Source organism: Rhamphochromis longiceps, linkage group LG15, assembly GCF_057381845.1.
Source record: "Rhamphochromis longiceps isolate RC_006_pf linkage group LG15, R_longiceps_female_GT1.1, whole genome shotgun sequence".
Taxonomy (NCBI): domain Eukaryota; kingdom Metazoa; phylum Chordata; class Actinopteri; order Cichliformes; family Cichlidae; genus Rhamphochromis; species Rhamphochromis longiceps.
Window position 1 is genome coordinate 41,492,001 of NC_140571.1, and position 24,494 is coordinate 41,516,494.

The 24,494-nt window shown below is 42.7% G+C and overlaps 1 protein-coding gene across 2 annotated transcripts in view; it reads right to left on the reverse strand.

The window, feature by feature from the left end:
• negr1 (neuronal growth regulator 1) overlaps positions 1-24,494 on the reverse strand; it is a 182,639-nt gene that overhangs the window by 41,475 nt on the left and 116,670 nt on the right. For both annotated transcript variants that reach the window (XM_085383012.1, XM_085383013.1), the window contains exons 5-6: positions 14,958-15,078; positions 12,905-13,053 (exon numbers count right to left, since the gene is read on the reverse strand). In XM_085383012.1, the coding sequence (XP_085239138.1) occupies positions 12,905-13,053; positions 14,958-15,078 (270 nt within the window). The remainder of the gene's footprint in view (positions 1-12,904; positions 13,054-14,957; positions 15,079-24,494) is intronic.

A 24,494-nucleotide genomic window follows, 5' to 3' on the forward strand; every position in this document is an offset into this window, starting at 1 on the left:
AAGTTTATTGTTAAAGAGAACATAATGCATTCCTTACTTAAGTGTCTGAAATGTTTGAGATGTTTTGACAGCATGATATAATGATGCATTCTTTCCTATAATGTCTGTGATGTCAGATAAAGCATGATATACTACTGTATTTTTAATCCCAGTGTGTGAAAGATCAGATAAGTTGATTTAATGCTTAACCTCTTCCCTGACTGTTAAAAAGAGGAAGTACTATGTAACCCATTTTTGCCTTATAAATAAAGCAGCGAGCCTGTGCTCGGTGTGTGTGTCTTCTCAGAGAGACATTCACCCGTGCGCACGTTTTCTAATTACACTCTGAGTCGGTCTGCAGTTGTCTCATTTCTCTTACTTGTGTTTGAACAAATGTCTACCCCTGACATTTAATTGGTCCTTCGAGCCGGAGTCGAACCAGCGACCTAAGGATCTGCTTCTTTTATTAGGCCTACATCTGTGGGTCCTTGAGACCATAATGTTTGTGGTAGCTTTTCTAGTTCAGGATGTGTTTCAACTGTTAACACTTGTCATTCGTCTTGCTCTGTTGTGGCTAAATGTGTAGCCGGTGTGGCTGTCACCGGCCAACACAGCGTGAGTCTCATGCACCCTGTTCTACGGCCTTTTTGCCAGCCTTCACACTCTGTTTTGTCATATCTGTCCATTTCTACATTTCTCAGCACTGTGCCTAACTCAGACCAAGGCGTTTGGTCGTTGCATGCAACAGATACATGAGGGTTCAACATTTTATTTATGCGTTGCACTGCATCTGTCTGTAACACTGAGCATACTGCGTTGCCACTCTGTGTTACATACAGGTGTTGTAGGACTAATTTTTGTGGTCCTAGTCTGTGCACTTGCTGATCATAAATTTTGTCTGGGCCTGGGACATGTTTATACCACAGGGTGTTGTGGTATGCTGCTGGGTCCTGCCTCTGTGAGTGTTCAGGTAAGTACACATTAGCCTTGGCTTCCAGAGGTTCAAGTTTTGGTAAATCTAAGGTCCAGTAATAATTTGGCTCACCTGAACCTTCACAAACAAAAATGTCTTCAGTTTGGCTCTGACTTTCAGAGAGTAGGAGTCTCGCTTGCATGCCACTTTCTTCAGGGATAACTCCTATTTTTAATTTTGTTAAAGCATCTCTTCCTAACAAATTTAGTGGACAAGATGGGTCATAGATGCACTGGTTTCTGCAGCCACGACCACTTTCTCTATGTGACATAAAGAGGGGAACGGTTAGCTGTTGCAATGTCACATGTCCTGTGGCTGATTTCACAATTAAAGTGTCTTTTGAGAAAGTTACATTTGGGACTTCTACTGTTAAGACAGATCTACACGCTCCTGTGTCACAAAGGAATTTTACTGGGACACCATTCACGTGTACTATAACTGTTGGCTTTGCTTCTGATCCCAGCAGTAGTTGTTCAATATTGTAAACTTCCCCTTCACTTGTTTCACTTCCTTCCTCTCGTGCTAGTCATTCATCACGGCGTCTGCGCCTGTCATCATCACTTTCTTGTTCCTGGCTTACACTTCTACAGTCTCGAGCAAAGTGCCCGTATTTACCACAGTTATAACATTGTATATCTCTTTTAGTGCTAGGTCTTTGCCATAAATGAGGTCCTGTAGTGGCTGGGCCAGCAGTGCATACTCTGGGATCCAGCATCTACAGAAATTGCACAGACCTAGATAACTCATCATTTGTTGTTTAGTAACTGGCTTTGGAGCATTTTGTACAGCTACTTTTCTGCTGTCTAACAGCTGTGTGTTTTTGTTGTCCTGAGAAAGCTATGAAGCCTGTCTCTCCTTCCTTTTGTTTGCACTCTCCTATTTTTCCATAATCTGGCCTTGGGGCTAAATTGACTTCTATTCTGCCGTACAAGTCATTTGTTTCTTGAACTAACTGAGGAGTGTCTGGTCCTAGGACGTCACCGTTTTGGTCGTTTCCTGTGTAGGCTCCTCTGACTCTAGGAAAACGTAAACCTAATAAATCTTGAAGAACTTGGAGCATCTCATGACCATTCAAACCCCAACCTCTACGAATCAACTCTACTGCATGTCGCCACTGTTGAAAACCTTCATTAAGGGGTGGGACATCTTTTAGCACATTCTCTCTGTCCTTATGGGACCAGGGTCTGAATGCGTATATCAGAGGTTCTCCATCTATTGGTATGATTCCTTGGCCGTCTACAGGCCCACTGGGTTGCCCATACCTAGGATTTGATAAGGCAACCATTGGAAACTGACCTACAGTTCCTTCTTTTTTGTAGTGATTATGTTTAGTCATAAGATTAAGCTGATGTTTTGCCTCAGCATAGGGATCTGGAGCAAAAGGGTTGTGAGGAGAGATCACAGGAAGCGGTGACGCAGGAGTTGGTGCAGCTGCTGCTGCTGCTGCTGTGTGTGTGGGCTGAGAGGAAGGTGCATAAGGAGGGGGGTTTTTTTCCTCTCCAGCAGCTTTCTGTTTATCTTTATTTTCTTGTTTTTGGGCACGTTTAGCACTGCGTTTATCATTTTCTGCCTCCCATGCTTTGAAAAGTCGCCATTCAGCTACACGTTTTGCTTTTTTCTTTTGACTTTTTTTTCAGAGAGATATGGAGGATCCCTTTCGCCAGTATGATATGCTAAATAGAGAGACCAGAGAAGAGAATGTCTATGATAATCTTAATCTTAACAGAGCTGATGTTTAGATACTTCACTGAATGATATGCAAGTTGAAAATGTGATTTAACAAGTGACTATGCATTGATATTAAACATGTGAAATATATTAACAACAGGAGGGAAATGTTAAGAGATTTTCTACATTATACACTACAACCAAATCTCTATAATACAATATAATCAAGTAGGCCTTATATTCTAACCAAGTGTGCCTTATATTTAGTGTGTTCATATATTTTCACATAACCAAGCTTATTGTTGAAGAACTACCTAATCAAGTTTATTGTTAAAGAGAACATAATGCATTCCTTACTTAAGTGTCTGAAATGTTTGAGATGTTTTGACAGCATGATATAATGATGCATTCTTTCCTATAATGTCTGTGATGTCAGATAAAGCATGATATACTACTGTATTTTTAATCCCAGTGTGTGAAAGATCAGATAAGTTGATTTAATGCTTAACCTCTTCCCTGACTGTTAAAAAGAGGAAGTACTATGTAACCCATTTTTGCCTTATAAATAAAGCAGCGAGCCTGTGCTCGGTGTGTGTGTCTTCTCAGAGAGACATTCACCCGTGCGCACGTTTTCTAATTACACTCTGAGTCGGTCTGCAGTTGTCTCATTTCTCTTACTTGTGTTTGAACAAATGTCTACCCCTGACAGTTCCTTAAGTACATCTACCCTGTTGAACTTATTATGGGAAATAAATATTTAAATAAAAACAAGCTGCTGATTATTTCACATTTTACTTGTGAGCAACGGCACATTTAAATCTTACAAATATAGTTATTTGGCTTATATCGTGATAGATATCGTTATCGCCTGAAATGAAAAAAACATATCGTGATATGAAAAAATCTCATATCGCCCAGCTCTAATTATAGAGGAAACAAAGACTGAAGGAAAACATGCTAGGAGTGAATAAAAGCTCCTGAGGTCACCATGCCCTGTCAGCGTGGGCATGGTGACCTCAGGAAATGCTGTGGCTTCAGATGCTGACTGACAACCGCGCAGTGATAAACTATTTACTCCTTAATTAACTTGTCCAAGATGAGAAGCAGGGATCGTGACAGGTCAGCCAGTTCTGGCAAAAGTTAATGGGAATATCTATCATTTTTTGTGTTGTCCTTTTCCCAAACCAAACCCACTCACGCTTTTCTTGACGAGACTCCTCGCAGCGCAACGTTGCCTTACATTTCTTTCAGTAATGAAAAGAGCGTGGAACCAGTGCATCGATCTGGTTTTAAACTCCGCAGGTTTCACTATAGAATTTTTGCCGAAAGCTGAACCCTCATTAACTGCGATTACGTTTCTGTTGTATGCACACTGCGGCTCAGTTTGCTACAGAGTGATATGGAAAACACAGCAAAGCTACTGAGAGTGAGACTGATAATGAATCAGTGCAAACTGAACCTGTGCGAGCTCGGCTTCGTCTGTAATCACACATTTCAACTGAAATCATACAGAAGGACAAAAAGTTATTTTGGGGTATTTCTATGCATCATTCATAACTATTACCCAGTCCAATCCATCACACCTTTGTAGCTTAACAATTGTTTAAAAGTACAGACAATTGTGACCAGTGCTGTTTCACTTTGATATTTGTTCATTCACCGATGACACTGGGCATTGTGGTATTCACAAAGTATGAAAAGATTTACACACACGCGCACAGAAGTGCTGCAGAGTGGTGACAAAGAGGCTATATGCTTTCTTTCTGCTCCACAGAACCCAGTTTGTGTTTTACCACAGCTTTTTAACACAAGCTTAAAGTGGTACTTGGCTCAAAGAGATCACAATCCCTGACTAATGGTTTAAAAGCACGAAAACCAAAACGCTCTGACATAACTGGCAGAATAGAGCAGACAGTGAGGAAACACAGCACCTAACTCGTATAAAAAAACCCAGGCGTTAGTCAGAGCCTACCATGTCGAAAGCGAGACGAGATCAGAATGCAAATTCTGCTTTTCATCCCTATTTGATTTGAAACAGAAACCCAACTATCTGTCTTCCACTGGCTGCTCTGAATTGAAGGCAAATGTGTTTACTTTCTCTGGGAGTAGGCTTTGCTGAGTCACAGTTCATCTCATCAGCGATAATGGCAAACCTTTTCCTGGATTGATTTAAAGTGACTCTGTAAGGTTAAGACAAAAAGGATTTACACCACTGACAGATAAGGACCTTTCAGCTTTAAATTCCTGACAACAGAGCAATGACACTGAGCTCTGAGGTCTTGTGTGTTTTGCTTTATTGTACTTCCTTTTCTCTTGTTTTTCTTTTTTGAATAGGGATAACCCTCAGTTCACAGTGCAGTGCAAACAACCACAGAGACAGCTGGACATGACCATAAATATCCCTCCACACGTTGTTCTTCTACTTACAATTCACCTCACTATATACGATGCTCAGTCTAATATGCATACCCCTTTCCCCCCTTGCTCATCAATAGCTATTGACTGGTTCAAAAATAGCAACCCAAAGTCACCCGTGGTGAAATCTCACCTCTGGGTTTTGTTATTTGCGTCAACGTAGCGATGAGGTGCGCTGCGGCGACTGCTTGCCATTTCTCATTAAGAGCGACATCGGAAACGGCCTCTCTTCTAGATCACGAGAGACAAAGGGAGGGGCAAGACTCTGTGTGTGCCTGTGTGTGTTTCTCGCTGAGAGGAAGAGAGTGATCGAAAGGAAGAATGAGTGACAACAGTCGCAGAAAGGGGGAGAAAAAGAGTGAGAGAACGAGATAAGAGAATCAGACAGACAAAGCCACGATAGAACGACAGACAAAGAGATAAAGAGAAGGGGAGAAGTTGGGGGTGGCAGCACAGGAAGCTGCCTCCTCTTTCTATTCCGAGGGTTTCTTTACCGCTCTGCCTTTGAGGCCTCGCTAGTGTCACATTAAGATCATCCATTTGAGAATCTGAGACAAGCCTTTGATGTTCTTTGTGCATACACAAACAGGAGAGTGGAGTGCTCCTTTGACAATTGCCAACTCTACAGAAATATCTTTTTGTAGTCTGAGTCTCTGGCCTGCTAGGGACAATGTTATCATCAGAGAGTGCAGTGCAAACTAGTGAATAATTTAATTTACCTGTTCATATTTCATCACTGAATACATTAAATAGATTTTTTCCCACTGCTCTCACTGTAAAACATCGAGAAAACGATGTTCCTCAGTCACGATGTCACTGCTTTTTTTTAATCTCTTTTTTTTGTCGCTCAGTTGGGCAAAATAATGGAAGAGTGTAAGAAAAACTCAAACACCCACCAAAAAGTAGGGAGAACTCACGAAGACGTTCCTGAATGCATGTATTGTAGACAGATATTTCATAAAAGAAGTGTCTTGCTCTTTCAGGAATGAAAGATGTTGAAAAGTAATTCACGGAGCTTTAAAAATATGTGCGTTCGGAAAGTGGAGTCATCAAACATGTCGGAATTTTTCCTAAAAGTTTGCTCATAGTGGATTTCTTTCCTGGAAATAAAAAAAAAAGGCCTCAGGTTGTTTGTTCATTAAACAATCGACAGACCTCGCCTTTTAAGCACTACACTGGCAAATAAGCCTTAGGGCATTTTAAGAACTTTATCTTTTTTTGGATAAATTCTGTGTATTGGGCAGTCTGACAAAATGGGCCAATTATACTTTAATGATCAATGAAGAACTTCACTTAGGCCTGTAATAAATGAACTGATGGCTCACTTCACCTAATCTATACCTTGACCCTCGCCGCCCTCGGCTCCAGTCAGTAGACATCATGACTGTGATAAAGCCTAGAGTGTAGAGAACGGATCTACTGCTGCAACTTTCAAAACTGTGAAAGGTTATCATCGTCAAACAACCTCGTCCAACCTTTATGAATCTATGTTTTCTCATACAGAACCAAGAATTGGAAACGTATTAATCTTGCTAGGAAACCTGTCAAAGATCATCTCAACAACCACCGGAAATATGTACTTCCGGACTGCTTGAGAGTGGTTGTTGGAGGTTGCTGGCAGTCACTGTGAAGTCGATTGCTAAAGCCCCCTTTCACACAGGCCTACAGATCACTCAGTGGCCCCCTGGTAACTACGAAGGGTCATGAGGGAAATGTATGTTTTCTGCAACTTTGGCAAGTGGTTGGTGGATGTATTTGGTGTTTCACCAAAAACCTCCTGCTTTGGTCAATTGCACATTGCTACAGTTGTCAGTAGTTTGCATGGAAAACGCCGACATGTCTGCAAGCACTTGGCAACCACTCTCAAAGCAGTGAAGGTGAAAAGTGCAGTGAAAAATGGAAATGGAGAAGGTTCGCCTTCAAAGTAAAAGTTGCACTTTTTGAAAAGTGTTTGCGTTGGACTTTTTCAAATTTCAAGAACGTCCACAGACAAGTCGGTGTCTTCATGTTAGCTATGTGTGCAGTAGTAGCAGTAAGCTGCACAGGAAGGCTTTTCGTGCTGCACCCTCTTTGCAATTGATTTCACCAAGTGACAGCCAGCAACGTAGCATTATTATTACTTTTTACCATTTAGTAAAATCCTACAGTATTTTTTCTGCATGCACAGCCACCTCATTCAGACACACGTGTTACGTTTTTATTATTCTAGAATTATTATCATTATTCCCAATGCTGATGTGCCAAACTTATCACATTTTTTTCCTTAAAGTGTTAGAAATCATAACTATCAGTAGTATCAACACATCACACTCCTTCCAAACCTTATCCAGTGTGCTTATTATTTTCCATTTTTAAATGCAGTAACAACACTGCGTTATATTTTGTCAAAACATGCACAGATGGTATAATATAAACGTATGACTTGTATATTATACTCTGCCTCCTGGACAAGATTAAGCCCGGCATCTTTATGTGCTAGAAGATCTCTATTCAAACACGGAGCTTCACAAAGATGAGACATAAAACAATACAATGATAGTCTACCACACAAATGCTCTCCCACAGTCCCCAAACAAGAGCTGCTTCGACTGGACTTGTCATTATTAGAAGCCTTTCACTCACATGCTGGTTAACACTGAGTGCCTGCACGTTGTACATCTTCTTATATTTTCCTACATCTTTCAGCTCTGAGCTGCGGCTCGTGGCACGCACAGATCAGATTTCAAAAAGCTGATTATGGTCAGAAAGTTCAATTTTGAAGATTGCTGTTTGAGAAAACTTTGATCTCAAGGCACTTTGTAGAACCACTAAGGCAGGGATTATACTCGGTTGCGGGAACCGTCATGGAGAGCTGCAGACATCACAGATGAGTAGCCATTCTTGTTATGCTTCTTTGAAGTCTGCTTGAAGTGCACCTGAAGGGTATATGCATTGGTGTGTTGTAGTGTAATGTGTCAATGGGTGTCACAGAAAATTGGTAGGCATGTGCACGTCGGCACGGAGCTTTGCGCTCAAAATTTACATCGCTTGGACCCGGTGAACCCTGGCATACTCACAAAAGCAGAACTATAATACACCATTCAGGTTTAACAGGTGCTATTGTCACAGTCTGGCGAGGGCAGACTGTATGAATTGAAAAAGGACCCAAAATGCAGACTCCAAGGAACAGGGAACAAAACTTGAATGTTAACAAAAAGCGAGCCGTTTAATATGGCTGGAAAAAACAAGGCCACAAAACAAAACATCCAACAAGAGCAAAGGAAACAGTTTGCAACTCCTCAGGGGGCCGACCTGGAGGGTGACGGTCCAGAAGTCCATAGTTGACTCGAGCAGGGGGCCGGCCCGGCGGCAGACGGCACAGGAGAACACAGTCAAATAGTTCCGGGGGCCGGCTGTGCGGGTGGCAACGGCGATCCGGGGGCCGACCACGCGGAAGGCAGCGGCGGCGACGAAGGAGACCACGGAGCAGTTCAGGGGGCCGGCCGCGCGGAAGGCAGCGGCGGCTCCCACGTGTCAGGCGTACCAGCCGAGGCTTGGAGGGCACAGGACCAGGCGACGCTGAAGCAGAGGCTGGCCCAGGCGACGCTGAAGCAGAGGCAGAGGCCGGACCAGGCGTAGCAGAGGCAGAGGCCGGACCAGGCGTAGCAGAGGCCGGACCAGGCGTAGCAGAGGCCGGACCAGGCGTAGCAGAGGCAGAGGCCGGACCAGACGAGGACGAAGACTCGGATGAAGCCGGACCAGGCGAGGACGAAGACTCGGATGAAGCCGGACCAGGCGAAGCACAGGTTGAAGCTGGACCTGGCGAGGCTGAAGGCTCTGATGAGGCTGGGCCTGGTGAGGCTGAAGGCTCTGATGAGGCTGGGCCTGGCGAGGCTGAAGGCTCTGATGAGGCTGGGCCTGGCGAGGCACAGGCTGAAGCTGGACCAGCCGATGACGAGGCGGCCGCAGATGGCGGCTGAACGGTCCCCTCGGACCCTCCAGCTGACGAGGCATGAGGCTGGACGGGCTCCTCGGGCCCTCCAGCTGACGAGGCAGGTTGCTTTTCAAGTTGCAGCAACACACAGTCTATAGTGGGTGAAATGAGTTTGTATGAGTTCTCAGACTGAGGTGTGGCAGAACCAGGTGAGGCGTCGTCCTCAGGCTGAGGCGTAGAAGCAGCAAGCAGTAGCGCAGCAGGTGGTGGTCCTGCAGGCGGCGGCACGGGAGCCGCAGGAGGTGGCGCTGCAGCCACAGGTGGTGAAGCAGAAGGTGGCCAGACGGGCTCCTCGGGCCCTCCAGCTGACGCAGAAGGTGGCCAGACGGGCTCCTCGGGCCCTCCAGCTGACGCAGAAGGTGGCCAGACGGGCTCCTCGGGCCCTCCAGCTGACGCAGAAGGTGGCCAGACGGGCTCCTCGGGCCCTCCAGCTGACGCAGAAGGTGGCCAGACGGGCTCCTCGGGCCCGCCAGCTGACGTGGCGTGAGGCTGGACGGGCTCCTCGGGCCCGCCAGCAGACACAGGAAAAGGCTGCACAAACTCCAACTTAGCCCCTGGCTCCAACCTGGCCCGGATCTCGGTCCCACAGTGGCTTAGCTGAGCCTCATGGCTAGCACTTCCAGTGCAAACAGTCTTATAATTTGGCTTCTTGGAAGCAAAGTTCGTAGCATGATCAATACACAGGGATGCTAGGTAATTGTGCAGAGGGATAAGATATTCCGTGGAAGACTTGGCTGGTGATTTTGCAGTCTTAGTCATTTCATAAACATGCCCATGAACCTTTAAGGCAGTGTTTGTTCCAATATTGTCCTTAGAAAAAACGCGTGGATTCAGAATACAATCACCCACCTCATGTTGCTGTGAGCCATGGTGACGACCTGGACGCCGCCTCCTCCTGGAAGCGGTGGTTGTGGAGGCCGGCGCCGCTAAAGCTGAGATGAATGTAGCACTGGAAGCAGCCACCGGTTGAGGTGAGGGAAACGCAGCACTTCTCTGCTGCAGTGGCGACATGGACATGGAGACAGGTGAGAGACTGAATAAGCCGACTCTTACTCCTGTAGCCGGTGAAGGAAGAGCTGCATCACCGCAGGGCTGGTGTGATTCAGCCTGCACACTGGGCACCTGCTCAGACGATGATGGTGAGGCAGAGGAGTTCGTGGCTGTAGCAAACTTCTTTAAATCTGCAGGCAGGCAGTCCATAAAACCTGGGTTAGCCGTGGCTATCCGGGTCAACTGAGCCCGAATAGCCTCCTTCTCCTCCCCCTGCTTCCCTGCACAGGAGATAATCCAAAGTCCACGAAGCTGTGTAACACGAATCTTGAATTCAAAAAAGTCACTGAAATAAATGTCCACTGGGTCCAGCATGGTCAGGTCGTTCTGTCACAGTCTGGCGAGGGCAGACTGTATGAATTGAAAAAGGACCCAAAATGCAGACTCCAAGGAACAGGGAACAAAACTTGAATGTTAACAAAAAGCGAGCCGTTTAATATGGCTGGAAAAAAAGGTACAAACAAAGGGCAAGGCAAACTGAAGCAAAATTAACACAAACCTAAACTGGGAAATCTAAACAAACAATAAGAAAAACCTAGACAAGAAACTTGGAAGCATGGCATAGGAAACATGGCGTGGACAACAGATGACCTGACAATCACACACTGAAAACAGAGGACTTAAATACACAGGAGGTGATTAGGGGAAGTGGAGACACATGAGGAAACAGCTGGCACACATGAACATAATGACGTCACAGTGGGAGAGTAAAACTGAACATGATGAACACAGAACACCAGACCTCTTCACAATAAAACAGGAAACATAATGAGACATAGACATGACAACCCGAACTTGACAACGTAAGACACAGACATGAAACGCATGAAGAGCAGGGGAGATTTAACATGGTTGGAAACACGAGGGGAAAATAATAACTAGAAACACTTAGGCATAATAATACAAACTTGATAACATAAGACACGCAGCATGAAACACGAAGGGTGAGGGGAAGCTTAAATACAGGGGAAGAAAACACAAGGAGTCTAATAACCAAATGAACTTAGATAACCTAATGAACAAAATAAACTCAAACTTAAAACGCTGGGTCAAAAGACCCAGGACCATGACAGCTATAGATGTGCGTTACACTTAATATGCGAGAGAAATGTAGAGTTTTTAGTAGAGTTTGTTCTTCTTTCATAAATTGTATATCAACTAGTAAGTTAGGCTTAGTTTACTGAATGAACTGCTTAGAATGTGTGTTTTACTTGTTATTTTAAGAGATTTCTCGTTTTTTTAGTCAGGATATTTTCTCTGATTTAAAAAAAGAAATCTCACTCAGGGTAAAAATCTGTAAAACTCTGTGATGTGACTGAAGCACATAGATCGTTTGTTCCAAATAAAGCTATAAAATTGACACATAAGCCAAACTGAGGATGTGCAGAACTGTTATTCAAATTCAAATTTTATTTGTCACACACACACAACCATACACAGTATGACATGGGGGTGAAATGCTTGTAGCTGTGCAAACCCGACCATTAAATGACAGTGGTTTTACAGTATTTACAATTTACAGGTTACTACAAAAATTTACAAATTAACTTAGAAACTTACAGTAAAAAATGTGCAAATAGCAGAAAGAGATTATAAAGATTATAAATTATAGGAAGTGTGCATAAAGAAAAACCCGAGTGCGTGTGGTGATGTGATGTGTGTGAGAGTCCAGTCTTATGCAGTATGTTACAGCCCAAATTACCTGGCAGCACTGGTTTCAAGTGTGCATTTTCTCAAATAATGTACTTGTTTCCTGTATTTGCTGAACATAGTGATGAATGAGATCACAGGTATGATTTGGCTGTATAACAGCTTTTGATGCAGCGTTGTGTTTTTCTCCCCCTTCAATCTCCAGTTCCCTTTCATTAGTTGTTTTGAATGCTTAAGCAAGCAGGGGCCTGGGTAAGTGCTGGTCTGGGGTGAAAACAGACAGCCTTGTGTAAGCCTCATCCTAGAAACACAGAGCCTCTCTCTCCAGCGGAAAGGTCTAAGGTTGTGTTCAGGCAGACAACAGCACTGAATGAAAAAGCAGAGCCACCTCATTTATTCATATGCAATATTGATTCAGTCAGGGTGGCAATGTTGAAGAGTTGTGCATGAAAGAATGAAAACTTGAGCTATAATAGCATAGCTGAAGTATCTCTGCAGGGATGACTTCATTTATTTTGTGGACACATACTGATTTATTTATTTAAAAGAATGCTTCTAACTATGAGAAATAAATGCTGTTTATCAGTGATACTGCAGGAGTTTGGCCTCTGATATTTGGGTCTTTTTGGAACTCGGAAAGATTCCTTATGGGCTTTGAAAAGCTGTGAAAGGGCTGGCTCGGAGCCCTCTTTAAAATCTGACTCATACTCCTACTTGGTATTCAACTTAGCAGGATTGACCTGTGTTGCTGCCTTTGTAATTGTGACGCTATTGCCTCAAACCTAAATTTCTTTTTCAGGTGGTGTTTTTATCCAGTACACATGCAGATGTAGACTTAAAAAGCAGACGCACCAACCCCCCCCCACACACACACACACACACACACACACACACACACACACACACACACACACACACACACACACACACACACACACACAGGATGTCTAACAATAATAGACAACTGATTCACAAAGCGGATGTCTAGGAAATAATCTTTTTTTTTTTTACTGGTGATCTGTGGGCAACCACTTCCACTGGGGTTAAACCTTTTTTTTCTATAACAAGAAAATTGTAGCAAAAAATGAAAACACTTTTGAGGGCAGAGAACCCCCCACTGACATCCACAACACTCTTCCAACCCTCTGACTCTTCAGCACTCCAGTTAGCCACAAGCAGGTAGAATGACAACTTACGATTGAGAGGCACGCTGGCATTAGCCGTCCCTAGCTTGTTGGAGGCGACGCACGTGTAGTTCCCGTAACGATCCTCTGTCATGTTGGTGACTGTGAGGACTGATCTGGAGCTGAGGCTCTTGATGTCGATGCCCTGACCCTTGATAATCCTGAAAAACAGAACACAATCACAACAAATGATGCTTTGATTTCTCTCCCCGAACACAAAGTAACGGGGGTGGAAACGGCTAGAGTCAAGGGCAGCGCAAATGTTTGTCATCTTTAGTGGATTTTCAGATTGTGTAGTGGCTCATCACTCTCTTCAACAGATCTATTTATCCCTTGGTCTGCCTTGGAGAGACGCTTTGAAGGACTGCGAGGAGAGAGAAATGACCCAGAGGTGAACCAGCTGGGTGCCACTTGACGTGTTGTTCATCGTTTTTGTTGCAGGTCCGGCCGGATTATAATAAATCCTACTACAGTTGTGCCTGGCATCTGTGCTAAGAAACTGACAAATGTTAAATTGTTTACTGTTGTGGGCGTGATGATCTTAAACAGCCTGTAGAGATTAAAATTCACTCAGCACAGGCATATGCTATGAATCCTGATTGTGGGATTTTTGTAGATGGTACAGCTTGTTTTCATCTCAGCGGTTGCCTGTACTGCTACAGATTCATATTTAAACATATAAACCATAAAATCCTCCAGAGAGGAGACATACTTCTATCCTGGCCTTGCTGTGCCCCCCATGATCTCGAGCTTGGCTCGACTCGCTTTGAGAGTCACTCTGGGTTGAAGCATTATGTGCGACCTTATGTCCAGCAAATATCCGCAAATCTGTTGTTCCCTCTCCCATGGCGATTTCCTCAAATGTTAGCTGAACATTCTCTGATAATCTCAGCATGTGTCTCACCTCTTTACTTCACCGTGAAACTAGTCAATGCTCTCCTCCGTCATCTGAGAGCGAAAGTGGCGATGCATCGAGAAAGATTTACTTGCAGAAGCTGCCACACGCCTTCCATTATCGACCAAATGAAACGACATCTGCAGCAATGCTATAGCTGCATCAACACTCAGCCAAAATCAGGAGTGGGGCTCATTTTACATGACGAGTAATTGGGCAGTGAAAAAGGCAGCGTTAATGCTGTACAGCAGCTACACGTGCTCCATGCTTAAGTCCCGATACTAATGTCCTGCTCATAATGAGGAGTAAATAAGAAATCAACATTTAGCCATGTAAGAAGTCACAGAAAGAACAAGTCCTTGAATTAAGTAAAGACTAGAATCACGCCAACTTGCCTCCTTAGCAATTTGAATAAATTGAATCCACCCTATAATTACAATTAGCACAGTGTGAGCTGATGATTGAAATTGTGCTCACCAGGAGTGGGTAAATGACGGGTAATAGGGGTAATTTGGTTTTTAAATTCAAGAACTGACACTTGAATCTAGACTGATTGATGTATGTGTCGCGAATGATTTAAGCCAGTTGCCAGCAAACATTTTATTAGGATGCAAGGTGAGGACAAGGCACAAATGACTCTCGCTGGAACATTTTTGTGCGCTCTCCCCAGAGGCTGGATGGATGGCAGAACAAACAAATGCACTGTCTCTGGAAAAAAAAGCAAACAAGCAGAAGTAATACATTTTCTATCAAGTGAAGGTGTGACCTAATAACACAAGCGTTATTGTCAAATGTCAGCGTGAACGATTGCAGTAAAAATTTGATATTTAGATGTGGACTTTAGACTTCCGCGGGAAAAAAGTATTCCCAGGTAATCATACGGATTTCTTTATATTTGTGTCTACCGGCCCATTTTTCATGGCGTGTCGACTTGTCATAGCAAGAAAAGGACACACGAAACTAATTTCGTTAACAATGCCTCAGCTCCATCGAGAGTCACGGTGAAACAGCGTGCACAATACCAGAGGCTTGTAAGTTCACCTAAATGCAAGGCAGTGATTTTCCTCCTTTATTGATTACACATGTTCCTGTAGTTCAATGACATGCAGAAGAAATCTGGTATGAAAAAAGGTCTATGCGGGTATGCAGGGGTAAACAATCCGAACTCACCTTTTTTCACCCTTGTACCACTCAAATGTTGGAGAAGGCATTGCAGCAGCCTCACATCTTAGCAGGGCTGTGCGTCCCAGACCGACTCCATGGCTCTTTATGTCGTGGATAGATGGGGCAACTGAAGAAAACAAAAAAATAAAAAGAAGACATCTTAGCAAGATTACCCACAACATTACCATGAGCCCTTTGCATAAGAACAGCGGTGAATGCTCTTATTTTGATGGCAAAGGGTGGCTGCACTTGACAACTGCTGACACCCTGGTCAGTGCAGACATTGCGCGGTGTAAGCTCAACATTCAAAATCTACAAAGGCATATTTGGAGAGGAGAGAGGGCACCCATCCCCTGTGTTAGGAAACTCAAATAAATTGCACTGCATGGTGATAAATGGCTTAATGGAAGTTCAAAGACTCAATGGCAGAGGCAGGTTCAGTGAATGCAAAATCAGACTCCTTTCATGTGCTGAAGTGTGGTGTTAATCTCTTTGCCAGTGTCATGTAGGCAGCGATGGCTTTTAAAGCAACCCAGTCCTTCTCCACTTCAAGCAACAGAGCCTTGAAATAATGTAATGTGTTTATGTTTTATAGATTGACAACATAATTAAAGTGGTAGACCAAAAACAAAAAGGCCATTTCAAATTTCATCTAAAATGTAACTACAGGTTAAACTCGGGAGATGGGCCATCGTGTTTAAGAGGTCACACAGTGAATAAGAAAACCAACACAAGTGCAGACCAGACCACAGCTACGATCAGTGATACCAAAATGAATGAAAAATTTAATAACGGCCCAATAATGTCACCATGAATATACCATCAGTTTAACTTTTTTTACAGGTATGTAAGTCAGTTTGGGTTTGGTAGATTTCTCCAGTCAGATGGTCTTTAAACTTGAAAGCACAAGTTGTATTTTCTTGACACTCTCAAAACGTTGTTGCATGTGTCAGAAGCTGTTTTCACTGATGCACTGCAGTCCTGGACGTTTCAAGACATCAGCCTGTAGAGGTGCACGCATCATATTTGATACATGCAGGTTTTTGTGAGACTTCTACATCATCAGTGTAACATCCCCCCCGCCCCCACCCCCTCTTTAAAAAAACTAAATAAATTGCAAAACATATTTTTAAGCAATTTAAAAAAAGAAGTCAGATGTAGCAAATATGATACAAAATATAAAATCGTATATGGAAATTAAAATGTAAATCATTTTTAAACCAATTTGTCAGATGGTTCAATAAATTCTTCATTTTCAAAAATTTTCTGGCAATTATTTCATATTTCAGGCTTTAAGGGGGTAATGCGATCCAGCTGTCCCACACAGCTGGATCGAACATTAAATGGTCTTTAACCTGCCAGGGTCCCCCAGTGCACAGCAGTCCATAAGGCTGCCCGCTTATAGCAAAATTCCAGGTTATTCTGGTCAGTGGTGTATGTGAATTTTTTAAGCAGCTGCAGGCAACTGTTAAAAAAAATACTTGGGCAGGTTCACCTTTGGAAGCCCTGCGAGTTCTGCTTCCTTGATATTGAGCTTTTTGACCAAAGAGTCTCCTTCAGTCGAAGGCTTGAGCTGAAACTAACCAGTGAGTTTGAGCTTTTAGGGGGTTGTAAAAGTGCACGGCTGTAACAGTGGGAAAAAAGAAAAACAAAGGGGGGAGTGTAAGCATTTTATGCCAATCACTTTGTTTTCTTCTTAGGTGGAAGTCAAAATAATGACTGACATTAAAATCCAATTAATGGCCAAGCACAGTAAGTCCATGTGTAGGTAATTGTCGAGTGGATTCAAAGCGAGTGAGTGGGCGTAATGTGCCGGGACTCCTGAACTCCACTGCACACGCAAAGTGGGATTACTGGGACTGAATCAATAATACAACTGTAACTGTCCTGTGCTTTCTTATTTGGTATGTAAAACATTTAGATGAGCATTATAATATTCAAACAGCATTAGCTATTAGGTTTAGTTCAATGCATTTGACTCAATTTTACCAAGTGGAGATCAAAGGGTAAAATAAACAGCCAACTCATCAGATGAATGATTAAGATTGTATTATACTCTGCTTAATGTTATAATATTAATTCAATTAATGCTTAAACTGTGATGGGTAAATAAAATGGCACCTTTAGACAACGCTAAACTGGTCCCAGCTGAATGCACACAGTGGCTTAAACCCACTGGTATTTTTATGACAGCTTACCTTCATAGATCGCCTGCTTCTTCACTGAACACTGAGGCAAAGAAACAGGAAAAACCAATCACACTATCACACAGAGCTCAATCTGACATTGTGTATTGTGTAAACTTGGCTTGACTTTCCAAAAGCCTGACAAATGATAAAACTGTTCTGAACAACCAAGCAGATGCACAGCCATTTCAGATACAAGACAGGGCAAAATTACTTTGTGTCACTCACACTGTTTCTGATTAAAAGCATATGATACATGGAAAACGCTCGCGCTCTTTAGACCAGTCCTGCAGCTAGCAGTAAATTGCCCAGCCAAGTTTGAAAGTAAGATGGGGACTATTTATATTCCTGACAATGAGCTTTAAAGAATGACCTGTCAGTCTGAGCTAAAGCCCCTTTCCAGTGGAAGGACTTGGCCAAGAGCCTGCAAGACTTTACTTTCAATTGCATTTGGAGAGACCTGAGTATGGAGTGAAAAAGCTTCTAAACATAACCCCCAGCACGTCGGACTCCCCCAAAACAACGGAAATTCAACGAAGACATAATCTGGTTCACTCCTACGGAACAGGATAGCATTCATGTGTTTTATCCGCTTAGATTTACAAATCCTTCACCTTTGATCATTCAGTACTTTCTGTGAGACGGCCTTGGTTTGAAGAGCTGCATGGAACCAATGCATGCACAGTCTTTCCCTGCAGCCTGTGACAGTCAGCGCAGATAGATGAAGTGGAATGCCACAGATTTGGGCAAGGTGAAAGCGAAGCATGTGATCATTTGTACAAGTGTCATAAAATCATGTAAGAGAGGCACACAAAGATCACAGTGTGCTCTGTGATGATGGATGCCCTTCCACCAACCTTTCCTCTGCATCCTAATGAGCACATTCATAGGACTAGCGTATGTTGATTTTCTGTCCTTGCATGTGTGCCAATTATACCATTAGTTCCCTCTTTTGTTGCTCTGCTGAATAATCTGAAGGACTTAAGATAGTGAATCAAGCAATGGGTTATGCTAGGGCTCTTCCTCTTCATTTATCACTGCATGAAATGTTCAACCCCATGCTGGGGGGGTATTAGTAGACCTTGACTGGATGCCTGTGCATGTTGTGTGTGAATGTGCACTGTGGGTGTGTGTACCCTTGTGTCTGTGGTCTAAACTCAAAATTTTTCTGCTTCAGAAACTTCAAAGATCTGTTCAAACATCACAGATTACTTCAGAGCTATATTTAAACATAACCAGCATTGGTGGTTACTGCACCCGAAGACATCTTTGCAGAGGAGCAGTAACAACCTGCAGCAACTAAAAGAAAACAAAAGTTTCTAAAGCACATAATAAAGTAATATCAGAGTGTCTGGTGTCTGACACTGCGCTTTACAGAACAGATGTACTTAAAGAAAAAGATGAGAAGAAGCAGAGAAAATTGCAACAGTACTCTGCAGCACAGAAATATAAGCCAATAACAAGTATGACAAAATCAATGTAGTATGCTGACCAGCAGAGGCTTAGCAAGTCCTCGTAATCCTCCATTGGTGGTATTGTGCGGGGCCATCGATTATCTGAAGGCTCTGAAAGCACCGGGTGACCCGGCTGTCGTGTTGTACAGTTACTAGGACAGTGGACAGGGTGGCTCAGTCAGGTGAGTCAATACTTCAAACCTCACACATAGAGACATTTTTATTTATTTCATTCTTATTATACCAGGAGGGTTTTTCCTGCATGGAGGGTTTTTTCATGGCCGCCCTGCATGGAGAGGTTTTATGAAAAGTAACTGAGAAACAACCACGATTCTAATAAAATGATTACCTACACTGTTCAGACTATCTGGATTTGACTGAATCGAGCATTGCAGACGTGTTTAGCAAATAATCTTTCTGTGAAAAATGTAACACACACTCACTGCTTTTATGGTACGCTGACCAATCAAGCTTATGTGCATATCTTTAAACATCCATTCGGACCCAGGGATAGACCCTGAACTACAAACCACAAAACTGCTGGAAAATTGTTTTTCTAAATGTGCATTTCCTCTCTGGATTATTTTGCTGTGTTCCTGTCATGGTCCTGGGCCATGTGGGCCCAGTATTCTTAGTTTTCATGTATTTTTGTATTTTGTTCTTTATTTAGGCCATGCTTCCTGGGTTGATCTGTTACGTTGTTCCTTATGTGTTTTCCCTTCGTGACTCTTACCCCCTGTGTGCCCCTCTGTGTATTTATGAGCCCTCGTCTCTCTTTGTGCTTTATTCTATGTTTTCCCCAGCCCGTTATGTCTGCGTTCTCCCCGTGCTCTCTCTCCTCCTGTTTGAACCTCTGTGTACTTCCTGCTTTACTTTGCCCATCTCCCATCAGTGTTACGTTCACTCCTGCCGTGTCTTGTTATGATTATCAGTGTCACCTGTGTTCCCCGTGTGCATCCACTTCCCCTGATCATCCCTCATGTGTATTTAGTCTCTGTGTTTCGTACAGTCTGTGTCGCGTCGTCTGTGTTCTCACCCCCATGTTTTCACGATCAGTCTTTTGTGATCATCTTCGTCTCAGAGTTCTCTTAGTTTGTCACAGTATTAGTTTTCCCAGTTTAGTTATAGTTTAGCCACGCTATCCCTGCTGTGTTTGTATTCCTGGTCTTCAGTCATATTAAAGGCTCGCTTTCTGTTAAACTCACTCCCGTCTACTCACTTGTGTACGCTCCTGGGTCCATTACACACACCACCGCACGACCTGCCTCTGCAGACCGTGACAGTTCCCTTTAATATATTACCAGCTGGATCAGCTATTTGTCAAATGAACACTGTGCTTTCTTCATTAGACTCAAAGGATTTCCTATTTTTATAGTTAATTAGGTTTACTGTTCTCCATCAGTAGTTGGTTAAAATGCTCAGATAAAAAAATCAAACTAAGACAATGAAAGGATTGAAAAATGTGCTGTTAAAAATGTTAGGCACTTCAGGTGCTCATCCGTTCCACAGCACAGCTCTAAATACAGAGCGCAGTATAATAATAATACCAGCGATCCAGTCGTGCAACATGCCGCGTATTCAAAAAAGTGTGGAGTTGGAACTGATGTTGGTTATTTGCAAAGGCAAAGTCAAATGTTTTTAAGCATTTTTCTATTTGCTGCACTTAATTTGAAAACTTGAACCATGTAAATGCATCATCCCACTGGCCAGCATACAATACGAGCACTACAGGCTGCAAAACTCCAAGAGCGGTAACTAAGAATACAAAGCTTTTCTTGAAGGCCAGTTGTATTTCTGCAAATGGACAAATTCAAAAAGCAATTTGGGTCCAATAATTGTCTTTCAGCGATTTCTAATATAGAAAAATCTCTCTTATAGCATTGCAGGTATTGCAAAATGCTATAATTTTATATGCATATCAATATTATCAAGTTCTCCCAATTTGGACCTTGGCACTGCGATCTGTTAAGACAGATCACAACCATAAAACCCAGTACAATCCAATAAGTCCAATTTTACCTTGCTGGCATATCTTATATCATCATATATTGTGCTATACACCATCCGGATTTTGGAGAGTAATGCAAAGCAGTGCACTAAAAACCATGAAGCCCCAATAATCCAGGTAATTTAATGTCTAGGGAATGCTGGGGTGGTGCTGTAAATCATGCCTAAAGTCACGGTGGCTCCACCAGATGGGGGTGAGCGGTTGGGTCCAGGAATAGTACAAGCATGGCAGAAAAATGAGGAGTGTAAGGCTCTGGCAGGTGACAAATGGGCAGTTACGGATCGATCACGAACCAAAAGCCATTACATCTGCATTATCAAAACAAAGCCGATGTCTCCAAATGTCTATGCAAACTGTACAAATACACACACTTTAAAGATACATAACAAGTGTGACCTTTATTAATGGACAGGGTTTGCTCACAAAGCAAAACACCTTAATGTACAAGGCTTCGCTGAGTAGCGTCCCTTAAACAATCCTCGTGTGACAATTGATGATTAATTGGTGTGCTTCAAGGATGAATATGATTTATTTAGCTACATACTATTGTTTGCTAAGAGAACCCGGAGAACGCAGGCTTTTTAATTAAAAGATCAATTAATAACCCTACCTCTTCAGCCAGATTTGAAAATGAGTTTTCATTGCAATTAAGAAATGGACTCATCAGTGCATGACTTGTCAGCTTACACACAGAGACACTGTTCCCCACTGCCATCTGTGGGCTTCTTTGTCCTGCTTTTTCCCCCCTCAGTCAGGAATGGTTCTACTGCCAAGATTTATTAATTCATTAAGATTTCTATTCAGAACAGCTAGGGAACATTGTGTTCTTTCTTTTTATACAATGCGAGGCATATAAATAACCAGCTTAGTGTGTAGGACTGTGTGGGTCGACAACACCAGGGATTCAATCTTTTGTCTGTGTTTAACACTAAATGGCTCAAGGTACACAAATCCTCACCTATCTTCCTAAATACACACGAGCTGGCGAGCTGTTCCGATGAAGACAATGGTACAGTCGACACACGCGGAAATGTCATTAATCTATTGTTACGAGCGAGCGCAGTAAGTCATCTCCGATTGTGTGAACATAATAACCATGTTATAGACGATTTCATGTAAGCCTGTGATGTTATTCACCTTGCGCTCAACATTATTACTTATTTTGTCACTAAAATGGGATGCCAATGTTTAAAAGTAAAGGAAAAAAAAGGAAGTGTACTAGCCAGAACATTTATTCTGCAGAAGATCAAGTTTCCGCTCATTTATTCATGCCCCTCATGCAGCAAGGAATCCAAATAGCAATCAAGACGAGAGCTTTGGAGAGATGTAGAGAGATGGATTTACATCCAAACAGCTTGAGGGTACTGGCTTTAACTCTACTTAGGATTGGATCAGAATCCAATTCTAGGAAGCCTTCTCTTTTGAATCGTAAGCCACAGTATTTCAACAGATAGGGCAAACTGTCGACAAACGCTCAACAGAGACTGCGTGTCTGATTTGAAAATACTCCCGACGCCAGTTTTCATTGAACTGTGCGATGAACGTTTATTCCACCTTTGATTCAACCTCACCATCCACCGCTGCGCTGAGCCTGATATGGACACACAGTATGTAGATCATTGCATTTTGCAAAATGTAATAAATCCTGCATACCTCTATGCAGCTGTTATGGTGTATAATGATTCTTTGTAAATTCAATAACTATCAAATAAATAAATAAAGCATGCCCACACGCCGCTAATAGCTGTTTACTCCAGTGTCATTACTTGACATTGTAATGTTGGGTGGTCATGAAGATGTGTCTACTGAACACAAGTAAACAACTTTAGTCTCTTATTTATCAGAGATGGTCGTGACTCCCCACAACCACTCTGTCAGCAGAGGAGCATGTTGTGGGTGTATCTACCAGGCCGGGGCCTGAATTCCAAACAGGCCTGGACGGCTGGGGTATTAGAGGGAAAGGAAGGTTAGGAGCAAACAAAAGACCAGGTGATGTAAAGAATTAGAAGTATTCGCAGTGTGCTCCTGCATTCTGATTTATTTATTTTTTTCAGAAAGCTATCAATACCACTGGTTAAATTGCTCACAGCAGCTCTGATGTGTATGGTGATTAAAATTATCACAGTTTTGCTGGACAATTAGTGTAAGCAGGAAAGAGCGAGGTGCTCTTCTTTTTACAATCACAGCCATGGCGAATATGTGAGCAGAATTCACAGCTGCAGGGTACTGGAGGAGGAAGGAGGCGTAAAAATGGCTGGAAAACTCCGAAGCATACAGGGTACGCTTTCACTCTGACAAGCAAGCTTGCCACGAAGGAGCCAAAGTGATATTAAAAAGGAAGACAAACCTGAACTGGTTAAAGCTTTAGCCTGAATCGAGGGATGCTGTCATACAAAATTACACGCGGTTAGAAGTTTGTATACGCTCACCGTGGGCATGAATATAATGGGAATTTTGGGCTTTCAATCGTTTCTTTGAACTGTGTACAGCACACATCTTCAATGGTTAAAAACAAACAAACTGGGTCCACGAGTTTGAATTTATTTTGCATTTTCTCTAATCCACATAGGGTAAAAATTATACATGCAAACTCTTACATACATTCACCTCAACCTTTTAGTAATTGATGCCTTTTAACTTGACAAGCCTCCTGGCTCCTGGAGAAAAGTTTTGTATACAGGGCTTAACAAATTAGTTAAAAAGAGAAAACACAAATACTTTTTAGAAATCTGTCAAAAAACCTGTTAAAAAATAAAACTCACTGAATTCACTGAAATGTAATCAACATTTTTATTCGCGGCACACTGGACTTCTCTGAGAGCTCATTAATAAATCAAGCACGACATCAACCATTAAAACTAATCTGTCTGTTCAGGAATGCAAGAAAATAACTAGTTTTACATCTTAATCAAAAATTCTACTGTGCCTTAAAACAGTAAATTTGAAAATAATGGCGAACGACAATAATTACATTCTGTTTATAAAACCATCATTTTGAATAACGAGCTTGCACATATTGGTGGTTAATCGTTACAAAAACATTACAATCATTTTGGTAAATACCAATAATGTTAATTTAGGGCGTGATGACACAGTTTAATGACCACGATTGAGCAATAATAAAAACACACGCTCCAGCTACAGAACACAAAGTAAAAGCATATCAAGTGGCACCTGAGCATGTGCCAATCACAGCTGTTCCCAGCACTGAGCAACTTGAACTTTCCTGGACTCGTATGACTCAATGACTGAAGCTATGCTAAAAGACAGACAGAGATCAAACTTCTAATGTCTGCCACAGCAGATGGAGAAGAGCTTGTCCCTCAAAGAAGATCATCATTGTTGTTGGAAATACTTCAGATTTAGCACAAGTTATCTCAACCGATTATAAATCATATTCAAAGCGTTTTGTCTGCGCTGCAAAGGAACACAATAAACTTTTCAGCTGCCTCAAGATACACCTTAAGAAACAGTATAATGAATGCGTAAAGTGCAGGAAAAACAATGCAATGGTTGCTAACGTAAATTAGAAAATAGTCAACTTAGCGGACAAAGCTGTTGTTGTGGGCCTGATCTCCGACAACATCGAGACGGCCTACCTGGAGGAGATTAGGAACCTGGAGACCTGGTGCCACGAAAATAACCTCCTCCTAAACATCAGCAAGACTAAGGAGCTGATCATGGACTTCACTACAAAGCAGGCGAGGAATTACAAACCCCTCATCATCAGTGGCACGCTAGTGGAGAGAGTGGACAGTTTCCGATACCTGGGTGTCCACATCACTCAGGACCTGTCATGGTCCTGCCACATCAACACCCTGGTTAACAAAGCCCGTCAGCGTCTCTTCTTCCTCAGAAGACTTAGAGACTTCCATCTGCCACTGAAGGTGCTCAA